The sequence below is a fragment of the Pseudophryne corroboree genome, chromosome 5 (genome assembly GCF_028390025.1).
Source record: "Pseudophryne corroboree isolate aPseCor3 chromosome 5, aPseCor3.hap2, whole genome shotgun sequence".
NCBI lineage: Eukaryota > Metazoa > Chordata > Amphibia > Anura > Myobatrachidae > Pseudophryne > Pseudophryne corroboree.
In genome coordinates this window covers 170,114,304-170,134,546 of record NC_086448.1, presented here as the reverse complement: position 1 = coordinate 170,134,546, position 20,243 = coordinate 170,114,304, and the positions used below count along the sequence as shown (strand labels likewise).

Sequence of the window (20,243 nt, the reverse complement as noted above, 5' to 3'; positions counted from 1 at the left end):
GTGACTGACCAGTGACCAGTGACCACCAGTATATTGTGATTGTCTGCCTGAAAAAGTTAAACACTCGTCGTGTGGTGTTTTTATTCTATAAACGCATTCTGCTGACAGTGTCCAGCAGGTCCGTCATTATATAATATATACCTGTTCTGCAGTAGTGATATATATATATTTTTTATATCATTATCATCCAGTCTATACTAGCAGCAGACGCAGTACGGTAGTCCACGGCTGTAGCTACCTCTGTGTCGGCAGTCGCTCGTCCATAATTGTATACCTACCTGTGGTGGTTTTTTTTTTTTCTATCTTCTTCATACTAGTAGTTAACTTTAGGAGTCTGCAGTGCTGACAGTGTCCAGCAGGTCCGTCATTATATAATATATACCTGTCCGGCTGCAGTAGTGATATATATATATTTTTTATATCATTATCATCCAGTCTATATTAGCAGCAGACGCAGTACGGTAGTCCACGGCTGTAGCTACCTCTGTGTCGGCAGTCGCTCGTCCATCCATAATTGTATACCACCTACCTGTTGTGTTTTTTTTTTCTTTCTATCTTCTTGATACTAGTAGCTTACTTTAGGAGTCTGCAGTGCTGACAGTGTCCAGCAGGTCCGTCATTATATAATATATACCTGTCCGGCTGCAGTAGTGATATATATATATTTTTTATATCATTATCATCCAGTCTATATTAGCAGCAGACGCAGTACGGTAGTCCACGGCTGTAGCTACCTCTGTGTCGGCAGTCGCTCGTCCATCCATAATTGTATACCACCTACCTGTTGTGTTTTTTTTTTTTTTCTATCTTCTTGATACTAGTAGCTTACTTTAGGAGTCTGCAGTGCTGACAGTGTCCAGCAGGTCCGTCATTATATAATATATACCTGTCCGGCTGCAGTAGTGATATATATATATTTTTTATATCATTATCATCCAGTCTATATTAGCAGCAGACGCAGTACGGTAGTCCACGGCTGTAGCTACCTCTGTGTCGGCAGTCGCTCGTCCATCCATAATTGTATACCATCTACCTGTTGTGTTTTTTTTTTTTCTATCTTCTTGATACTAGTAGCTTACTTTAGGAGTCTGCAGTGCTGACAGTGTCCAGCAGGTCCGTCATTATATAATATATACCTGTCCGGCTGCAGTAGTGATATATATATATTTTTTATATCATTATAATCCAGTCTATATTAGCAGCAGACGCAGTACGGTAGTCCACGGCTGTAGCTACCTCTGTGTCGGCAGTCGCTCGTCCATCCATAATTGTATACCACCTACCTGTTGTGTTTTTTTTTTCTATCTTCTTGATACTAGTAGCTTACTTTAGGAGTCTGCAGTGCTGACAGTGTCCAGCAGGTCCGTCATTATATAATATATACCTGTCCGGCTGCAGTAGTGATATATATATATTTTTTATATCATTATCATCCAGTCTATATTAGCAGCAGACGCAGTACGGTAGTCCACGGCTGTAGCTACCTCTGTGTCGGCAGTCGCTCGTCCATCCATAATTGTATACCACCTACCTGTGGTGTTTTTTTTTTCTATCTTCTTGATACTAGTAGCTTACTTTAAGAGTCTGCAGTGCTGACAGTGTCCAGCAGGTCCGTCATTATATAATATATACCTGTCCGGCTGCAGTAGTGATATATATATATTTTTTATATCATTATCATCCAGTCTATATTAGCAGCAGACGCAGTACGGTAGTCCACGGCTGTAGCTACCTCTGTGTCAGCAGTCGCTCGTCCATCCATAATTGTATACCACCTACCTGTGGTGTTTTTTTTCTTTCTATCTTCTTGATACTAGTAGCTTACTTTAGGAGTCTGCAGTGCTGACAGTGTCCAGCAGGTCCGTCATTATATAATATATACCTGTCCGGCTGCAGTAGTGATATATATATTTTTTATATCATTATCATCCAGTCTATATTAGCAGCAGACGCAGTACGGTAGTCCACGGCTGTAGCTACCTCTGTGTCGGCAGTCGCTCGTCCATCCATAATTGTATACCACCTACCTGTGGTGTTTTTTTTCTCTATCTTCTTGATACTAGTAGCTTACTTTAGGAGTCTGCAGTGCTGACAGTGTCCAGCAGGTCCGTCATTATATAATATATACCTGTCCGGCTGCAGTAGTGATATATATATATTTTTTATATCATTATCATCCAGTCTATATTAGCAGCAGACGCAGTACGGTAGTCCACGGCTGTAGCTACCTCTGTGTCGGCAGTCGCTCGTCCATCCATAATTGTATACCACCTACCTGTGGTGTTTTTTTTTTCTATCTTCTTGATACTAGTAGCTTACTTTAGGAGTCTGCAGTGCTGACAGTGTCCAGCAGGTCCGTCATTATATAATATATACCTGTCCGGCTGCAGTAGTGATATATATATATTTTTTATATCATTATCATCCAGTCTATATTAGCAGCAGACGCAGTACGGTAGTCCACGGCTGTAGCTACCTCTGTGTCGGCAGTCGCTCGTCCATCCATAAGTATACTAGTATCCATCCATCTCCATTGTTTACCTGAGGTGCCTTTTAGTTGTGCCTATTAAAATATGGAGAACAAAAATGTTGAGGTTCCAAAAATAGGGAAAGATCAAGATCGACTTCCACCTCGTGCTGAAGCTGCTGCCACTAGTCATGGCCGAGACGATGAAATGCCATCAAAGTCGTCTGCCAAGGCCGATGCCCAATGTCATAGTACAGAGCATGTAAAATCCAAAACACCAAATATCAGTAAAAAAAGGACTCAAAAATCTAAAATAAAATTGTCGGAGGAGAAGCGTAAACTTGCCAATATGCCATTTACCACACGGAGTGGCAAGGAACGGCTGAGGCCCTGGCCTATGTTCATGGCTAGTGGTTCAGCTTCACATGAGGATGGAAGCACTCAGCCTCTCGCTAGAAAAATGAAAAGACTCAAGCTGGCAAAAGCACAGCAAAGAACTGTGCGTTTTTCGAAATCACAAATCCACAAGGAGAGTCCAATTGTGTCGTTTGCGATGCCTGACCTTCCCAACACTGGACGTGAAGAGCATGCGCCTTCCACCATTTGCACGCCCCCTGCAAGTGCTGGAAGGAGCACCCGCAGTCCAGTTCCTGATAGTAAGATTGAAGATGTCAGTGTTGAAGTACACCAGGATGAGGAGGATATGGGTGTTGCTGGCGCTGGGGAGGAAATTGACCAGCGGATAACTGAGGCCTTGGCATCCTGGGCGGTGAGAAACGTGGTTCCGGTATCCATCATTACTGCAGAGCCAACTAGAGACTTGTTGGAGGTACTGTGTCCCCGGTACCAAATACCATCTAGGTTCCATTTCTCTAGGCAGGCGATACCGAAAATGTACACAGACCTCAGAAAAAGACTCACCAGTGTCCTAAAAAATGCAGTTGTACCCAATGTCCACTTAACCACGGACATGTGGACAAGTGGAGCAGGGCAGGCTCAGGACTATATGACTGTGACAGCCCACTGGGTAGATGTATGGACTCCCGCCGCACGAACAGCAGCGGCGGCACCAGTAGCAGCATCTCGCAAACGCCAACTCTTTCCTAGGCAGGCTACGCTTTGTATCACCGCTTTCCAGAATACGCACACAGCTAAAAACCTGTTACGGCAACTGAGGAAGATCATCGCAGAATGGCTTACCCCAATTGGACTCTCCTGTGGATTTGTGGCATCGGACAACGCCAGCAATATTGTGTGTGCATTAAATCTGGGCAAATTCCAGTACGTCCCATGTTTTGCACATACCTTGAATTTGGTGGTGCAGAATTATTTAAAAAACGAGAGGGGCGTGTAAGAGATGCTGTCGGTGGCCAGAAGAATTGCGGGACACTTTCGGCGTACAGGCACCACGTACAGAAGACTGGAGCACCACCAAAAACGCCTGAACCTGCCCTGCCATCATCTGAAGCAAGAAGTGGTAACGAGGTGGAATTCAACCCTCTATATGCTTCAGAGGTTGGAGGAGCAGCAAAAGGCCATTCAAGCCTATACAACTGAGCACGATATAGGAGGTGGAATGCACCTGTCTCAAGCGCAGTGGAGAATGATTTCAACGTTGTGCAAGGTTCTGCAACCTTTTGAACTTGCCACACGTGAAGTCAGTTCAGACACTGCCAGCCTGAGTCAGGTCATTCCCCTCATCAGGCTTTTGCAGAAGAAGCTGGAGACATTGAAGGAGGAGCTAACACAGAGCGATTCCGCTAGGCATGTGGGACTTGTGGATGGAGCCCTTAATTCGCTTAACAAGGATTCACGGGTGGTCAATCTGTTGAAATCAGAGCACTACATTTTGTCCACCGTGCTCGATCCTAGATTTAAAACCTACCTTGGATCTCTCTTTCCGGCAGACACAAGTCTGCTGGGGTTCAAAGAACTGCTGGTGACAAAATTGTCAAGTCAAGCGGAACGCGACCTGTCAACATCTCCTCCTTCACATTCTCCCGCAACTGGGGGTGCGAGGAAAAGGCTCTGAATTCCGAGCCCACCCGCTGGCGGTGATGCAGGGCAGTCTGGAGCGACTGCTGATGCTGACATCTGGTCCGGACTGAAGGACCTGACAACGATTACGGACATGTCGTCTACTGTCACTGCATATGATTCTCTCCCCATTGAAAGAATGGTGGAGGATTATATGAGTGACCGCATCCAAGTAGGCACGTCAGACAGTCCGTACTTATACTGGCAGGAAAAAGAGGCAATTTGGAGGCCCTTGCACAAACTGGCTTTATTCTACCTAAGTTGCCCTCCCACAAGTGTGTACTCCGAAAGAGTGTTTAGTGCCGCCGCTCACCTTGTCAGCAATCGGCGTACGAGGTTACATCCAGAAAATGTGGAGAAGATGATGTTCATTAAAATGAATTATAATCAATTCCTCCGTGGAGACATTGACCAGCAGCAATTGCCTCCACAAAGTACACAGGGAGCTGAGATGGTGGATTCCAGTGGGGACGAATTGATAATCTGTGAGGAGGGGGATGTACACGGTGATATATCGGAGGATGATGATGAGGTGGACATCTTGCCTCTGTAGAGCCAGTTTGTGCAAGGAGAGATTAATTGCTTCTTTTTTGGTGGGGGTCCAAACCAACCCGTCATTTCAGTCACAGTCGTGTGGCAGACCCTGTCACTGTAATGATGGGTTGGATTAAGTGTGCATGTCCTGTTTATACAACATAAGGGTGGGTGGGAGGGCCCAAGGACAATTCCATCTTGCACCTCTTTTTTCTTTCATTTTTCTTTGCGTCATGTGCTGTTTGGGGAGTAGTTTTTGGAAGGGCCATCCTGCGTGACACTGCAGTGCCACTCCTAGATGGGCCAGGTGTTTGTGTCGGCCACTTGGGTCGCTTATCTTAGTCACACAGCTACCTCATTGCGCCTCTTTTTTTCTTTGCGTCATGTGCTGTTTGGGGGGTGTTTTTTGGAAGGGCCATCCTGCGTGACACTGCAGTGCCACTCCTAGATGGGCCAGGTGTTTGTGTCGGCCACTTGGGTCGCTTATCTTAGTCACACAGCTACCTCATTGCGCCTCTTTTTTTCTTTGCGTCATGTGCTGTTTGGGGGGTGTTTTTTGGAAGGGCCATCCTGCGTGACACTGCAGTGCCACTCCTAGATGGGCCAGGTGTTTGTGTCGGCCACTTGGGTCGCTTATCTTAGTCACACAGCTACCTCATTGCGCCTCTTTTTTTCTTTGCGTCATGTGCTGTTTGGGGGGGGGGATTTTGGAAGGGCCATCCTGCGTGACACTGCAGTGCCACTCCTAGATGGGCCAGGTGTTTGTGTCGGCCACTAGGGTCGCTTATCTTAGTCACACAGCTACCTCATTGCGCCTCTTTTTTTCTTCTTTGCGTCATGTGCTGTTTGGGGAGTAGTTTTTTGAAGGGCCATCCTGCGTGACCCTTGCTTGTTGGATGTCAACTGAATTCGCACAAGAGTTCCAAAACTGAATTCCAAGTTAAAAAATGATGTGCATTCACTTTTCATCAGATATGTCGGGGGAATGTATTAGGGTGTGAGAATCAGAAAGTGAGAGATTTTGTAAGATTTCGCCTGTTTTTTATTTTTAAAGTGGCAATCGTTTACATGGCAAAATCAACCTGGTCTTGCCATGTAAATGATTAGCACTTTGAAACAAACAAACAGGAGAACTCTCTCAAAATCTCTCACTTTCTGATTCTTACACCTTATTGCATTTTCCCCATTGTATTTAGCAGTTGGTTTTAGTCAGTGGCTGGCATGACCATTCTTTAATAACTTTTGTATTGAAAGGATTGAAAGCCTTTAATACACTTTGATTTTGAAATTATTTTGTATTTCCTTCTCAGCTGCTGTTATGTTACTCATTGGAGGAGTCAAACATGTTGAAATATGGACAACAGACTATGGTTTCGTTTATATGCATGTAGTTACCGTACAGGGGCAGCAGATGGCGCTGTATAGTTACAGAGATGTAGTGTTTGTCTGTTGCATATGTCTTGTACTTGTTTGTTTTACCTCACATGTTTTTTTTCTAGAAGAGTCTCTGAGGGAGAAGGACATAAGCTGATGATACTGAAACCTGTTGTATTGATCCTGCTATTTCAGTACTATATAAAGGAGATATACATCTCAAGTCTCGTTCTGTCTGTATACAAGGTAACTCCTGAGGTAATACTTTATCTAAGGCTCCCCACTGCACACCTATGGTATCGATCCATCGCACTATACCAACAGGTTATGGGCCCAGACTGGAGTCTGTACAAGATAAAGTTTTCAGGAGTGCATCCCAAGCAGCATCCAGATCACGAGTCGCACTGCAAGTCCCAGCAGGCGCAGACAGCAGACTGTGTAACGCACAAGAAACAACCCAGGAGAACCTTGGAAAGAAAACTGTGAGTAAAACAAGTTTAATACCACAGAAGAATAGAGAGATCTATACAAGGAAGGGTTATGGCAAATTACACAGATCTCAGACTAGCTGCTAGCAAGCTTTCTAATGAGAACTATCAAACATGGAAGTTTAAAGTAGAAATGCTATTAACCAGAGATGATTTATGGGATGTTATAAATGCAGACAGACCTGAAGGAGAGGATCAGCAGTGGATTAAGAAGGACAGACAGGCAAGAGCCACTATAAGTTTACTAGTGGAAGATGAACAGCTTATACACATAAGACAAGAGAGTACAGCTAAAGGCATGTGGTGTGCTTTGCAGAGAGTGCATGAAGGAGCAAGTTTGAACAGCAAACTATTCCTATTAAGAAAATTATATCAAATGAGATTTAATAAAGGCAAGACAATGCAAGAACACATCAGTGCACTACTAGAGATAACCATACAGCTCAGGTCAATGGGAGAAGAAATCAAAAGCAACCACATAGTAGCCATCCTCCTTTGCAGTTTACCAGATACATACAGTGCACTAATAAACGCACTAGAAATGAGACCTGAAGCAGAAATCACACCAGACTTTGTGAAGAACAGGCTCATAGAGGAGTATCAACGCAGAAAGGAGCTTACAGAGTGCAATACTGAAAGTGACACAGAGAAAGCACTTAAAATGGCGGACACTAAGCCACACACCAGGGAAACAAGAGCATGTTTCAGATGCAAGAAAGTGGGTCACCTGAAAAGAGATTGCACCATATGGAAGACAGAGCAGCACAAACCACCAGAAAGATTACACAAACAAAGAGTCAAAGCCACACTTACAGATACAGGAGCACACAAGTGGAATGGAACATTTAAAGCGACAGTAAACCAATTATCAGAAAAGTGGTATGTAGACTCAGGAGCGACTAGTCACATGACAAATAACAAGGACTTCTTTACTGAACTTGATTTGAACCATAAAGAAACAATCTACCTAGCAGATGGAACAAATATCATTGCAGAAGGGAAAGGGAATGGTCAATTCCTATGCTCCAAGGGTAATGGCAGCTATGCAGAAATACCCGTAACAGATGTGCTATATGTTCCCAAGCTTGAGGGAGCACTGCTATCAGTAAAGAATCTAGTAGAAAAAGGACTTACTGTAAAGTTTCAGAATAATAAGTGTTTTATCCAAAACGGAAGAGAAACACTAGCTACAGCCAGAATAAAAGAACATTTATACTGTCTGGATATTGCAGCACAGCAGGCAAAGCTGAGTACACAGAAACACGCTGACTGTATTCACAAGTGGCATAGAAGATTAGGACACAGACACCCAGATTGCATAAAGGAAATGCAGAAGAGAGACCTAGCCAGGGATCTCAAAGTGTCAGACTGTTCAGAAATGATGAAGTGTCAATGCTGCATAAAAGCGAAAGCGACAAGGACAACAATTCCTAAGAAAAGTGAAAACAGAGCTTCCAGACCACTAGATCTGGTACATAGTGATGTATGCGGACCTATGAAAACGCGAACCGTAGGAGACAAAAGGTATATGCTGACATTCATTGACGACTACTCCAGGTTCACAGTCACTTATCTAATAAAAAGTAAAGATGAAGTCTTTGAAAAGCTGCAAGACTACGTGAACATGACCAGAAACAGGTTCAAGAGGAATATGCTAACTCTTCGCAGCGACAATGGAGGCGAGTTCACAGGACAGAAAACAGAACGGTACTTAAGAGGACTCGGTATTGAGCATCAGAAGACAGTACCATATACACCAGAGCAAAATGGCGTATCTGAGAGGAAAAACAGATCACTAACAGAAATGATAAGGTGCATGCTTACAGATTCAGGACTACCTGATAAATATTGGGGTGAAGCAGCAGCAACAGCCACCTATCTTCAAAACAGACTACTTTCCAAAGCAGTAAGGAAAACACCATATGAGCTGTGGCACGGTAAGAAACCCAGCTTAAAGCACATTAGAGTTTTTGGATGCAGAGCCTTCGTTTACATTCCTGCTGAAAAACGAAGCAAGTTGCAGAACCGAGCAGAAGAGGGAGTTCTAGTCGGCTATAGTGAACATTCAAAAAGCTACAGAATCTTAAATCCAAGAACTGGAAAAGTAGTTATAAGCAACAGTGTGACATTCATAGAGGAAACACGAGATGATGTCATAATTCCAGTAGACTCTACTGAAGAAGAAGAAAGCACCAAATCCAAAGAAACAGATGAAGTAGAGATCATTCAAGAAGTTGAAGTACAACACAAGACAAATACCAGCGACACTCATGAGAGTGCATCCGAGGGTGTGAGACGCTCTTCAAGAGAAAATAAGGGAAAAGCACCTACACGTTTATCTTACAAAGCAAAAGCCGTTAACATGCAAGAACCTGCATCACGAGAAGAAGTTGCTAAAGGATATTCACAGAAATTTGGAGAAGATTATGATGAAACGTTTGCTCCAGTTGTGAAGCACACTACCATTAGAACCTTACTCCTAACAGCAGCCATAAAGGGTATGAAAGTGAAACATTTCGATGTAAAGACGGCTTTCCTACATGGTGAACTAAAGGAAGATATATACATGGAACAACCACCAGGCTTCGTGAATTCTCAGAACCCAGATCACGTATGTAAACTGAACAAAAGTATATATGGTCTTAAACAAGCAGCAAGAGCATGGAATACAAAGATAAATGGAGTTCTGACAGAAAAGGGATTCATCAGAAGCAAAGCAGACCCATGTCTCTATACAAAGTTGATAGAGGAAAGATGGTTCTATGTATTAATTTACGTGGACGATTTGCTAGTTTGTTTCGAACAAGAAGGGGACGAAGTTGAATTGTTACAAGAACTAAACCGTCAGTTTGAAACAAAAGACCTCGGCCACATAACGCATTACTTGGGAATGCAAATCTCAAGAGAAGGTGATGGAACATTCACACTAAGTCAGAAATACAAAATTCAGGAAACCATTGAGGAATTTGGTATGCAAGATGCAAAGACAGCAAGCACTCCTATGGAGACAAGTTATGAAAAGGAACCAAATGATCAGAGCAACCTGTTAGAGGATAACCATCTATACAGAAAAGCCATAGGAAAATTGCTATACATTGCAACCGTCACCAGACCAGATATCTCCACAGCAGTCGGGATTTTAAGCAGAAAAGTCTCTAAACCAACAAAGATGGATTGGAACGCAGTTAAGAGGGTAATTCGTTACTTAAAGGGAACGATTAACAAGAAGCTTAAGCTCTCAGCAAACACAAGTCACAAGTTAACAGGATACGTTGACGCAGATTGGGCTGGAGACACAAGTGACAGAAAATCCACAAGTGGATATCTATTCTCTATTGGAGAAGGATTAATCAGCTGGACAAGCAAGAAGCAGTCTACCGTAGCACTATCTTCTACAGAAGCTGAATATATTGCAGCAGCTCACGCCAGTCAAGAAGTGGTATGGTTAATGCAACTACTATCAGACCTAGGAATGCCTCAAGAAGAACCTATCAAGATATATGAGGATAATCAAGGATGCATTGCATTAGCGCAAACAGAAAGAGTGAACCCAAGAACCAAGCACATTGATGTCAAGCATCACTTCCTGAGGGATCTACAGGAACAAGGTCTTATAGAGTTGAACTATTGCCCAACAGAAGATATGACAGCTGATATCATGACCAAGCCTCTTACCAGAGAGAGACATTGGAGACTTACGTCAAAGATGGGTCTAACTGAAGAAACCCAGTCTGTTGAGAAGGGGTGTTGAAATATGGACAACAGACTATGGTTTCGTTTATATGCATGTAGTTACCGTACAGGGGCAGCAGATGGCGCTGTATAGTTACAGAGATGTAGTGTTTGTCTGTTGCATATGTCTTGTACTTGTTTGTTTTACCTCACATGTTTTTTTTCTAGAAGAGTCTCTGAGGGAGAAGGACATAAGCTGATGATACTGAAACCTGTTGTATTGATCCTGCTATTTCAGTACTATATAAAGGAGATATACATCTCAAGTCTCGTTCTGTCTGTATACAAGGTAACTCCTGAGGTAATACTTTATCTAAGGCTCCCCACTGCACACCTATGGTATCGATCCATCGCACTATACCAACAAAACATTGGCTAGTGCACCAAGGCAATGGCCGCTTGTTGATGATATTACAACAGATATGCAGATACTGGATTATGGGGATATAGTGCATTGCTACAATGACTACTCAACTACTCCATATCATGCTATAATGCCACAGCATCTTCCTTTCCCCCTCTAGTCCCACTTTATGGAAAAATACTACTGGGATTCATAAAAATGTATAAAGAAGGTATCCCTAGGATCAAACTATCAAAGAAGCATATTTCATAGGCAGATATTACTTTTATGGCAGGTATTACTGTATTTAAAACTGAATTATTCTTCAAACAAATGCACTCTTTACTCACTGCCATGGATTACTGATGCTATTGTTATGAATAAAAACCTCTACTGTTAAATTAGAAACAGAATGCATTACAATGAGATCATTTAAACGTGCAGACAAAAACATTGCAACATTGGCTGCATGGTTACACAATGACAATTTACAGGTGCACTATTCAAACATTACTAATTAGAATTGTAATACTGTAAATAATGCAATCAATTTAGCAATTAAAAGAAGATTTTATTTGCATAAATTATGGGCTTGCCCACCGCATTCAGGTAACCTCATCATCAGGTAAGTCCCTAACATTCTAACGGTTCAAGTCTAGGGCATGGAATACCCCCAAACCAGCCCACCCAAACCACCCCAAGGCAACATACTAGTGAGAGATAGCAAGTGAAGCGTTGAAGAGTATTAGAGAAGATAGAGCAGCTATTATGTGTCAGGAGTGTTACAGGGGTGGAAGATAAATGTGTGAAAAAAATGTTACATCTATAAAAAAAATTAAAAATAGAGTGCGATAAAGTGCTAAAATACAGCAAGTGTTACAATGTGATGCCTTTATGCAGCCCAGTCAAAGGAATTCAGGGGCCCCCATGCCCCAAAACTTACCCCACAACTGACATACTATATAAATGTATACAGGTATTACCTATAATAGTGTCTTGTGCAGTCAGCAAATGCAAGGACACCTACGTAAAGGTGGGAGGGATGCTACTCTAGGCTGAAGGGGTCTCTGGCCTTAAAGTGTACATGCAAATACACAATATAGGATATATGGGGGGTGGGGGGGGGCTAGACTGCAAACCCTAACTACATGTAATGAGAGGTGTTACCCTCCTGAGACCTTTAGTGTTACACACATCGAGAAGACAGAGAGTTGTAGCAATTAGAGTGCATTTACAGGAGAATAAGGTTACCAGTGGAGTACCCCAGAGATCTGTACTTGGACCAGTACTTTTTAATCCAAAATGGTATTGAAAGTAAAGAATACCTTTATGCAGATGACACAAATGTATGTAACAGGTCAGACACACCAGGAGGCGTAAATGCATCTCAGCATGCTGCAAGCATTTGCGTCACTCCTGGGTTCCGTTGAACTGAATAGGTGGCTGACGCATGTGAACACTAGCTCCCATTCAAGTCTGTGGTATAGGGGTAGCGTGCGATCACATATGCCTTGCTATGCCGCAAGGATATAAGAGGACACATCTGTAGGTAGACTAGAGGAAAGGTCAAGAGTGTGGCAACCACAGTTTAATGCCAAAAAGTGCAAAATCATGCAGTTGAAGTTCAAAAATCCAAAGACTGAATGTAGTATTAATGGCACTATAATAGAAACTACTGTGGAGGAAAGGGATCTACAGTAGGAGTCACTATTTCAGGTGACTTGAAGGCAGGTAAGCAATGTAACAAAGCAATGAAGAAGGCTAGTCAGAAGCTTGGTTGGAATGGGAGAGGAATCAGCAGCAGAAAGAAAGAAGTAATAATGCCACTGTGTAGGTCATTGGTACGGCCTCATTGGGAATACTGTGTTCAGTCTGGAGGCCATATCTCCAGAAGGATATTAATACATTAGAATCTGGTCAAAGAAGGGCAATTAAAATGGTGCATGGTCTACATCACAAAACATACCCAGAAAGACTAAAAGATCTTAACATGTACAGTATAGTTTGGAACAGAGACGGGAAAGGGGGGACATGATATAAACTTTCAAATATCTCAAGGGTTTTAACAAGGTACAGGAGGGAGACATTCTTCAAAGAAAGAGAAGTATTAGAACACAAGGACATGCACTGAAACTTGAGGAAGGTAGGTTCAAGACAAATATGAAGACAAACTCTCACAGAAAGGGTAGTGGACAAGTGGAATAACCTACTATCAGAGGTGGTAGATACTAATACAGTAGAGCAATTTAAACATGCATGGGATAGACATAAGGATATCCTTACAAAAAAATAAAGATCAGATAGGCTTTGAGGTAACAATGTGATTAAAAAAGAGGCATACTAGATGGGTCAAGTGGTCCTTAACTGCTGTTAAATTCTATGTTTCTTTGAAGCAGGTCTCCTGGAAAGGAAAAACATATGTATCAAATCTGCATAAAAATGCAGATTGTGATAAATCTCCCCCTATAATACAGACACATTGTACATTATAACTTACAGTTGGGGCAGTGGTGAGTCACGTAATTTTACTACAAACTGTATAGTTCATTTCTTGCACAAGGAGGGCAATACCATAACCATATAATCATCATGTTTTTTTCCCTTTTTGGATCTTTACAGTTTCATATTTTATTTTGTCTTTATAATAAGAAGTTGTATTGACACAAATGAATAATGTCCCCTGCCCTCAATTTGCACTTAGAAGGACAGTCATATAACACACTCATTCTGGATGGTAGCTATATTGCACAACGATTGTCAGCTTCCACATCATCAGCATTCCGGGATCTCATCCATCACTCATATGACACATCTCCAACTTATGTCATTACCATTTTGCACACTCCAGTTATGGCATCATTTACCTTTGTGCACACTCCGGTTATGGCATCACATAACGTCAAGATAGAGATGTTCTGTGCCCTGTTTAACCAATTGACTGCCACTTTGGTATTGGTTGCCCATTTCACCATAGTTATATAGTATTCTCTGCAATGAGAAGAAAGATTTTACAATTAGCTGTTATACATACTGTATTAGTTTCTTTTTATATAATTATCTTTCCAGCCTTCAAGTAATTGCATAGTTATTATATGTTACACTTACGTGGAGAATTACTGAAGGTACTTTGCAAAAATATAATGTACATCAATACAGGAGAATGTTTGTGTAACACGAGTACTGAAATAAGGACTCATAGGCAGGTTTTCCAGTTACAACCACAATGTCTTTACTGGTATTAGACACTGTAGCACAGCATACACAGGCTTGGGCCTGGTCACACAGGTATAAAGAGAAAATAAACCAACAAACATAAAAGGTCCTAGCCCTTCCCATGCTCAAAAGTCATTCTGCTGCAGTGGCTTGCAGCTACACATGCCATGCTCTTCTGGAACGGCCAATGTCCACAGTCCCTGATGCTATACACTCAGCCCTGCTCACTGGCCTCTAACAGGCACCAACGCAATGCATTGTGGGTAAATGGGATTTTTAAACCCCTCTCCTGCAACTGACTTCCAGCTGTCTCTGGGTGAGCTGTAAAAACCGGACCTCTGTTTCTCCAGCTACAGCTGTACAATTTAGAAAGCCTGGAAGTATAAATCTCCATTACAGGTGTAGAATGTGCAGGCCTTGTTTTCTTCTCCCTTGGAGGGAGCTGATTCCACCAGAATGTGGGCAATTGTGGTAAGACACAAGCCCTCTCACCACATTAGCTTATCCTCAAACTGAACAGATTAAAGGTCGCTCAGTTAGTTATAGTGTATAAGGACTTTTTACATCTAAAACCACACCAAAATATCTATATATTGGTATCAGTGAGGTTTATACATTTCCGGCAATGCTGCATGGGCCTCGTTCAGAGATGTACGCAAATCTGAATTGTTTGCAATTGAGCGATTATCGGATTATCGGCAGTCTGCTCGTGCGTCTAAGTTGCACTTTGCATGTGCTACAATGGTCTTGGGAGAACGGTTGCAGAAAGGGTTTATTCACAAAGTGATTAACAGTCAGGCATCTCTTGCGGGAGTGGTATAAAAACGTAGGCTTGTCACAACCGTTTTGTAGGTGCGTTTCAGGTTAAGATCGCAGACGCAGCTGCAATGGCTCCGGCATCTTACTTCCTGCGGCCATGCTGCACAACACCAAATGGCTATTCGGACTGCTCTGCGAACGATACTACATCTTTGTATGCAGTCGCTGAGATTTGCAAAGCCTCAGGTAGACGTTCCATTACAAATCCTGGCGGCTGCAACATTTGAACATTTTCGCACAACTGCTGCATATACTGTACATTCGCAGCTGCAAATGTATTTGTGTACAACTCTGAATCAGGCCGTTTGTAAGTAATTATGAAGTTGGAGGTTTCCACCTGTAGCCAATGAGAGCATTACAATGTGTTCATAGACATACAGAACAGCCAATCAGATCATTGGAATGTTCACAACATAATAATTAACAGACCTGACTGGCAACGACAGTACAATTAGCAACAACTGTCAATTTTTAAGAAATACTCCCTTATATCATATATAATCTTTACATTGTGCTCTACTTTGAAAACAAATCCTTTTATCAGAGGCACTAAAACACAATTGCATATTACTGTATGTCAGGATAGCTGACCTTTTTTTTTTTTTGCACTGCATCAAGTCGGTGTTACTCAAAATTTTGGGCTAATCTACCCATCTAGGAGCGATAATGAGCGGCCTTTTGGAAAACATTGAAAAAAGCTTCCGCTAGTTTTGTTTCTGGACTACTGATAAATAACAGTAGTACTTACAAGGAACCCTGATTAGCTTTATTTAATAAGCTTGTACTCTGAGTCAGTACTGATTGATCATTCAGGACTGGGTGTACAACTGAAGTGCAAGATTGAGCCAGATAATCCAACACAAACTGACATTTCTGATTACAAGATGAATGTTCTGCACTTGTAAATGGAAAAGGCTGGTCTACTTATGATGAATACTGCAGGGTTTATGTATCAACATAATTCAATGTCTGAGTTGATATATTGCGCTATTACTCTGTGCATTGTTGAGTAGAAATAGTAATATACACATTTAGTTAATCATTTACGGTATGATAATAGCAAACACTGATTAATCGAGTACAACATAAATCAATGTGTAGAGGTATATCAGGATTTCCAGTAGTAGATTGTGTGGCTGGGCCAGGTATTTCACTGTTTGTCTATGTGACCAGCACAGGCTGAATAGCATAGGAAGAAATTTCACATGTAAGTTACTCGGATATGGGACAGTACACCTGTTATATCTCTTTATTCTCAGCAGCACTGCACAATCAGCGAATGTTCTCTCATTGACTAATCCATTTCCCATTGAAAATGATTCCCTACCATAGGTACACAAACATACTGGCAACAGTTTCAGTGGGAGGAAACCTACACAACATAAATAAACTACAGGCAAATAGTTGCAAGCTACTGTACACCGGTTCCTGGCGTGGCAGCTTCTTGGCACCACCCCAGAGACAGAGCTGGATTAAGGCTTTGGGGGGCCTGGGGTACTTACGACAGGGGGGCCCTAAAATTTAATATTAAAATCGTAATCACTACAAAGTATAATATAAATATACACACACATAGAGTGACACACACGCACATATGTACAATATATATATATATATATATAATAAGATTTTACTTACCGATAAATCTATTTCTCGTAGTCCGTAGTGGATGCTGGGACTCCGTCAGGACCATGGGGAATAGCGGCTCCGCAGGAGACAGGGCACAAAATTTAAAAGTTTGACCACTAGGTGGTGTGTACTGGCTCCTCCCCCTATGACCCTCCTCCAAGCCTCAGTTAGGATACTGTGCCCGGACGAGCGTACACAATAAGGAAGGATTTTGAATCCCGGGTAAGACTCATACCAGCCACACCAATCACACCGTACAACTTGTGATCTGAACCCAGTTAACAGTATGACAAACGTAGGAGCCTCTGAACAGACGGCTCACAACAATAACAACCCGATTTTTTTGTAACAATAACTATGTACAAGTATTGCAGACAATCCGCACTTGGGATGGGCGCCCAGCATCCACTACGGACTACGAGAAATAGATTTATCGGTAAGTAAAATCTTATTTTCTCTGACGTCCTAGTGGATGCTGGGACTCCGTCAGGACCATGGGGATTATACCAAAGCTCCCAAACGGGCGGGAGAGTGCGGATGACTCTGCAGCACCGAATGAGAGAACTCCAGGTCCTCCTTAGCCAGGGTATCAAATTTGTAGAATTTTACAAACGTGTTCTCCCCTGACCACGTAGCTGCTCGGCAGAGTTGTAATGCCGAGACCCCTCGGGCAGCCGCCCAAGATGAGCCCACCTTCCTTGTGGAATGGGCCTTGACAGATTTAGGCTGTGGCAGGCCTGCCACAGAATGTGCAAGTTGAATTGTGCTACAAATCCAACGAGCAATCGTCTGCTTAGAAGCAGGAGCACCCAGCTTGTTGGGTGCATACAGTATAAACAGCGAGTCAGATTTTCTGACTCCAGCCGTCCTTGAAATATATATTTTCAATGCTCTGACAACGTCCAGCAACTTGGAATCCTCCAAATCGCTAGTAGCCGCAGGCACCACAATAGGCTGGTTCAGGTGAAACGCTGAAACCACCTTAGGCAGAAAGTGAGGACGCGTCCGCAGTTCTGCCCTGTCCGAATGGAAAATCAGATATGGGCTTTTATACGATAAAGCCGCCAATTCTGACACTCTCCTGGCTGAAGCCAGGGCCAGTAGCATGGTTACTTTCCATGTAAGATATTTCAAATCCACCGATTTGAGTGGCTCAAACCAATGGGATTTGAGAAAATCCAAAACTACATTAAGATCCCACGGTGCCACTGGGGGCAGAACCGGGGCTGTATATGTAGTACTCCTTTTACAAAAGTCTGGACTTCAGGAACTGAAGCCAATTCTTTCTGGAAGAAAATCGACAGGGCCGAAATTTGAACCTTAATGGACCCTAATTTGAGGCCCATAGACAATCCTGTTTGCAGGAAATGTAGGAATCGACCCAGTTGAAATTCCTCCGTCGGGGCCTTCCTGGCCTCACACCACGCAACATATTTTCTCCAAATGCGGTGATAATGTTGTGCAGTCACCTCCTTTCTGGCTTTGACCAGGGTAGGGATGACCTCTTCCGGAATGCCTTTTTTCCCTTAGGATTCGGCGTTCAACCGCCATGCCGTCAAACGCAGCCGCGGTAAGTCTTGGAATAGACACGGTCCCTGCTGAAGCAGGTCCCGTCTTAGAGGTAGAGGCCACGGATCTTCCGTGAGCATCTCCTGAAGTTCCGGGTACCAAGTTCTTCTTGGCCAATCCGGAGCCACGAGTATCGTTCTTACTCCCCTTTGCCGTATAATTCTCAGTACTTTTGGTATGAGAGGCAGAGGAGGAAACACATACACTGACTGGTACACCCATGGTGTTACCAGAGCGTCTACAGCTATTGCCTGAGGGTCTCTTGACCTGGCGCAATACCTGTCCAGTTTTTTGTTGAGGCGGGACGCCATCATGTCCACCATTGGTCTTTCCCAATGGACCACAATCATGTGGAAGACTTCTGGATGAAGTCCCCACTCTCCCGGGTGCAGATCGTGTCTGCTGAGGAAGTCTGCTTCCCAGTTGTCCACTCCCGGGATGAACACAGCTGACAGTGCTAACACATGATTTTCTGCCCAGCGGAGAATCCTTGCAGCTTCTGCCATTGCCCTCCTGCTTCTTGTGCCGCCCTGTCTGTTTACGTGGGCGACTGCCGTGATGTTGTCCGACTGAATCAACACCGGCTGACCCTGAAGCAGAGGTTTTGCCAGGCTTAGAGCACTGTAGATTGCTCTTAGCTCCAGTATATTTATGTGAAGAGACGTCTCCAGGCTTGACCACATGCCCTGGAAGTTTCTTCCCTGTGTGACCGCTCCCCAGCCTCTCAGGCTGGCATCCGTGGTCACTAGGACCCAGTTCTGTATGCCGAATCTGCGGCCCTCTAACAGATGAGTACTCTGCAACCACCATAGCAGAGACACTCTTGTCCTTGTGGACAATTTTATCCGCTGATGCATCTGCAGATGCGATCCGGACCATTTGTCCAGCAGATCCCACTGAAAAGTTCGTGCATGGAATCTGCCGAATGGAATTGCTTCGTAAGAAGCTACCATTTTTCCCAGGACTCTTGTGCATTGATGCACAGATACTTTTCCTGGTTTTAGGAGGTTCCTGACTAGATCGGATAACTCCCTGGCTTTCTCCTCCGGAAGAAATACCTTTTTCTGAACAGTGTCCAGAATCATCCCTAGGAACAACAGACGTGTCGTCGGGATCAGTTGGGATTTTGGAAAATTCAGAATCCACCCGTGTTGTTGGAGCACTACTTGGGTTAGTGCTACTCCGACCTCCAGCTGTTCTCTGGATCTTGCCCTTATCAGGAGATCGTCCAAGTAAGGGATAATTAAGACGCCTTCTCTTCGAAGAAGGATCATCATTTCGGCCATTACCTTGGTAAAGACCCGGGGTGTCGTGGACAATCCAAACGGCAGCGTCTGAAACTGATAATGACAGTTTTGGACCACTAACCTGAGGTACCCTTGGTGTAGGAGGGGTACCTTGACTATCACCTGCTGAGAATACAGCTTGTGAATGGCCTCCAATACCGTCGCCCTGTCGGAGGGAGACGTTGGCAAAGCAGACTTTAGGAAACGGCGAGGAGGGGACTTCTCGAATTCCAACCTGTAACCCTGAGATACTACCTGCAGGATCCAGGGGTCCACCTGCGAGTGAGCCCACTGTGCGCTGAAATGTTTGAGGCGACCCCCCACCGCCCCTGAGTCTGCTTGTAAGGTCCCAGCGTCATTCTGACGCCTTTGTAGAAGCCGGGGAGGGCTTCTGCTCCTGGGAAGGAGCTGCTTGTTGCAGTCTCTTACCCTTTCCTTTGCCTCGGGGCAAATAGGAATGTCCTTTTGCTCGTTTGTTCTTATAGGAACGAAAGGACTGCGGCTGAAAAGCCTGCGGCTTTTTCTGCTGGGAGGTGACCTGGGGTAAAAAGGTGGATTTTCCGGGCGTTGCCGTGGCCACCAGATCCGATAGACCGACCCCAAATAATTCCTCCCCCTTATACGGCAATACTTCCATATGTCGTTTGGAATCCGCATCACCTGACCACTGGCGCGTCCATAAACTTCTTCTGGCAGATATGGACATCGCACTTACTCTCGATGCCAGAGTGCAAATATCTCTCTGTGCATCT

The 20,243-nt window shown here is 43.6% G+C and overlaps 1 protein-coding gene across 3 annotated transcripts in view; it reads right to left on the bottom strand.

Annotated features, from left to right (window-relative positions):
• Nucleotides 1-20,243, bottom strand: part of DPP6 (dipeptidyl peptidase like 6) — a 1,916,598-nt gene that overhangs the window by 128,823 nt on the left and 1,767,532 nt on the right. For all 3 annotated transcript variants that reach the window (XM_063921873.1, XM_063921871.1, XM_063921872.1), the window contains exon 11: nt 13,840-13,963. In XM_063921873.1, coding sequence (XP_063777943.1) covers nt 13,840-13,963 — 124 coding nt within the window. The remainder of the gene's footprint in view (nt 1-13,839; nt 13,964-20,243) is intronic.